Below are 3,068 nucleotides of genomic sequence, written 5' to 3'. Positions count from 1 at the left end.
AAAAAGAAGAAATAATTGGCGAGGTTCCATTGAAAGGGACAAAAAAAAAAGAGAGAGAGAACGCAATTACTGGAAATGAAAAAAAAGGAAAGGAAAAAGAGGAAAAAAGGAAAAAGAAATAAAAGAGACACTCCGGAAAATGAGTTGCATGACTAAATGCACAAGGAAAAAATGGATGATAGGTAAAGGTGGAGGGTACTTGGACATGCCAAGGACATGCTTTTGAGCGTGTGGGGGGAGGGAGGGAGGGGGTGGTGATACGATTAAGAGAAAAGTTTCTTTTTCGGCTTTTTTACAGTCAGTCAGTCATCTTCCTTCTCTCTCTCTCTCTCTTTAATTGCTTCAATGGTTTAATCAGTAACAAAATCTAGACATATCTTAATTACTTTTATGTCGTATGATTGTGTGGTAGGGATCTCGTACGGGATCTTTTTTAAAAACATTTCACGATAATAATAATAATAGTTTTCCCGAAAGGCACTCCAATTTAAATTGTGATTTTTCCTTTTTTTCTTCGACAGAATTCTTTCTGAATAAGTAACCGACGGCACGCTGGGCGCGAGTGTGTTACTTGCCGGCCGTTTGGAGGCCGATTCATCTTCCTCAAAAAGTTCTAATACGACAACAGACAAAACGTTGTTGGGAGCAAGTCTCGCTTTGGCGGGTTCGGCCAGAGAGCCCTGTGCTGCTGCTGAAGCATTTTGGAAAATGCCACATAAGGGTAAGTCTATCATCATTATTATTATTATCATAAAACGAAACAAGGTTCAATATTATAGGTTGTTGTCCTTCTCAAGGGTTCACTACCCTCACGTTACGCCATTTCTATTCTTTTTCACTAACGAAAAAAAAAAACCATCACAAACAATGTACTGTTAGTTACCTTCGATTATTATTATTATTATTAATTTTACAATAAAAAGAAAGAAACTATTCATCCCTCTTCTTCTTAAAATCATCATCCCTTAAAAAAAAATTCCAACCATTATTGTTCTTAAACCTTTTGTTTTATTTACTTTTTCTCTTGCCAAAAAAAAATTTTTTTCGACAACGGATTAACCTCTTTTAAAAAATCTTTTGCCAAATTTTTGTCAAAATGTCATTGACCTCAAAAAATAATTACAGAGGCTTCATAATAATAGTAATAATAATAATAATAATAATAACGATATAAGTTATTGAAAAATCTTTTATATAATTTAATTAATTACTTATCGAATTTTTTATTAGGAAAACAAACGAATTTTAAAAACAAAACTATTAAAAAATTTACAAACGATACTCATCGATCGATCGATCGAATGATTGGTTGATTGATTGATTGATTGATCGATGAGAATTATGTAAATGTGGTAATTAAATACGTCATCATCACATCGATAACTCAAAGACAAAAAATTTTTTTCATTTTTTTTTTTTTTTTTTCATCACGCCAAATATTTTCTTTTTCGTTTGTCTTTCGTTTGTTTGTTTGTTTGTTTTTACCGCTCAGAAAAAATAAAATAAAAAACGAGTTTAAATAAATTTTTTTTTTTTTTTTTAACGAACTGTGTTGAATTAATCACCATTTTATATAAAAAAAAAAAAATTTTCTTTTATTTTTCATCGTCGAGCGCATGTCAGCCGGTCACGCATTCGAGCATTAACTTAACAAGTTTTCGACAAAATCTACAAATGCAAGAGAGCGCAAGCAGACGCCTTTTTTTTTTTTTTAAAATAAAATTTTCTCTTAAACGTCATAAATAAAAAATAATAAAATCAATGATTGACTAACTGACTGAATGACTGAATGAATGACTAACTTTATATAAACGACGACAAATTTCACATCCTTTTATTTTTCTATTTATACGTAATGACGACGATGAAAATAATAATATTATTATTTATTATAAATTTTTAACGTAAAAAAGAGAAAAGAGAATGGGAGGAGGGGGAAGGAAAGGGAGAAGTTAAAAGAAAGAATATGATGAAGATGATGAAAAATAAGAGTTTTTTACACGAGAAATGTTAAATTCAAATGAATTTCTTTTTTATTAATATAAAAATATCTTAGCAACATTATCTCAAGTATAAAATTAATTTCTAAAAACCTTTTATATTGATTTAGGCTTTACGGTGAAATGTAAATGAAATTTTACAAGCGTTTCGTGAATGCGAACTTTTTCCTTATTTCTTATCAAAAAATATAATAAAAACTAAGTTTTAAGTGATAAGAACAAAAACAAAACAAAAAACGCTCGCGTGACACGTGGATATTTTTTTTTAAACGCGATCATCTTTGAAAATAATTTTATTATAAGATTGTACGAGGAGGAAGGAAGGAAGGAAAATAATCCATCGATGTGTGACGTCATACATCCGCGAGCGTGATGGAGAGAGAGAGAGAGAGGTTGACAAACGTTAGATTAACAAACAACCAAAAAAAATAAAATTTTTTTTCAAAGCGAACGTTTAACGTTCGTTTCCGTCATAGAATCCGTTCGTTTATAACCCGAATCCATAACACGTTAATTAAAAATTTTTCCAAGGTGAAAATCAAATATTAAAAAGAAAAGCGAGAAGGTTTTCCTTCTTCTTCTTCTTCTTCCTTTTTTCTTTTTTTTACAATAATCATTTTCCGTTTCCGTTTTATTTATTTCCTCGACGACAAACAACAACAACAAAAAAAAAAAATTAAATTCGAATTTTATTATTATTAGAAATTTTTCTTTTGTCATCTCTCTCTCTCTTCCTCTCTCTCTCCCTCTCTCTTCCTCTCTTTCTTTCTTCCTCTCTCTCTCTCTCTCTCTCTTTCTCGATAAAAAACGAAGAATTGTATGGTGTGGCGGTATGGAAGCACCAACGTACTCGCACGGTTTACTTTAATTTTTAAAAAAATTTTTTAAAGCGAATTTTATGCGAACGAATGCGTACGTATATTTACATGCGTACCTTCCTTCCTTTCTTTTTTTGCCTCTTCCTCTTCCCCCCTACTCCTTCTCCTCCTCCAGGAAAACGTTAAAAAAAAAAAAAATTGTGTAATTACAGATGTCGTTGAGCGAAAAAGCTTTTGATCGTTGAACCGT

General features: G+C 31.1%; 1 protein-coding gene across 1 annotated transcript; it reads right to left on the bottom strand.

The window, feature by feature from the left end:
- Positions 1-350: 350 nt before the first annotated feature.
- On the bottom strand, positions 351-737 carry Phum_PHUM097060 (uncharacterized protein; the record flags this gene model as incomplete). The annotated part of the gene is made up of 2 exons (XM_002423881.1): positions 351-428; positions 543-737. 2 exons carry the CDS (start codon positions 735-737, stop codon positions 351-353), a joined length of 273 nt encoding a protein of 90 aa, XP_002423926.1.
- Between the last annotated feature and the right edge of the window lie 2,331 nt (positions 738-3,068).

The sequence above is a fragment of the Pediculus humanus genome, genomic scaffold, assembly GCF_000006295.1.
Source record: "Pediculus humanus corporis 1103172107447 genomic scaffold, whole genome shotgun sequence".
NCBI lineage: Eukaryota > Metazoa > Arthropoda > Insecta > Psocodea > Pediculidae > Pediculus > Pediculus humanus.
The sequence above is the reverse complement of the archived record's forward strand: the minus strand, read 5'-3'. Positions and strand labels throughout refer to the sequence as shown.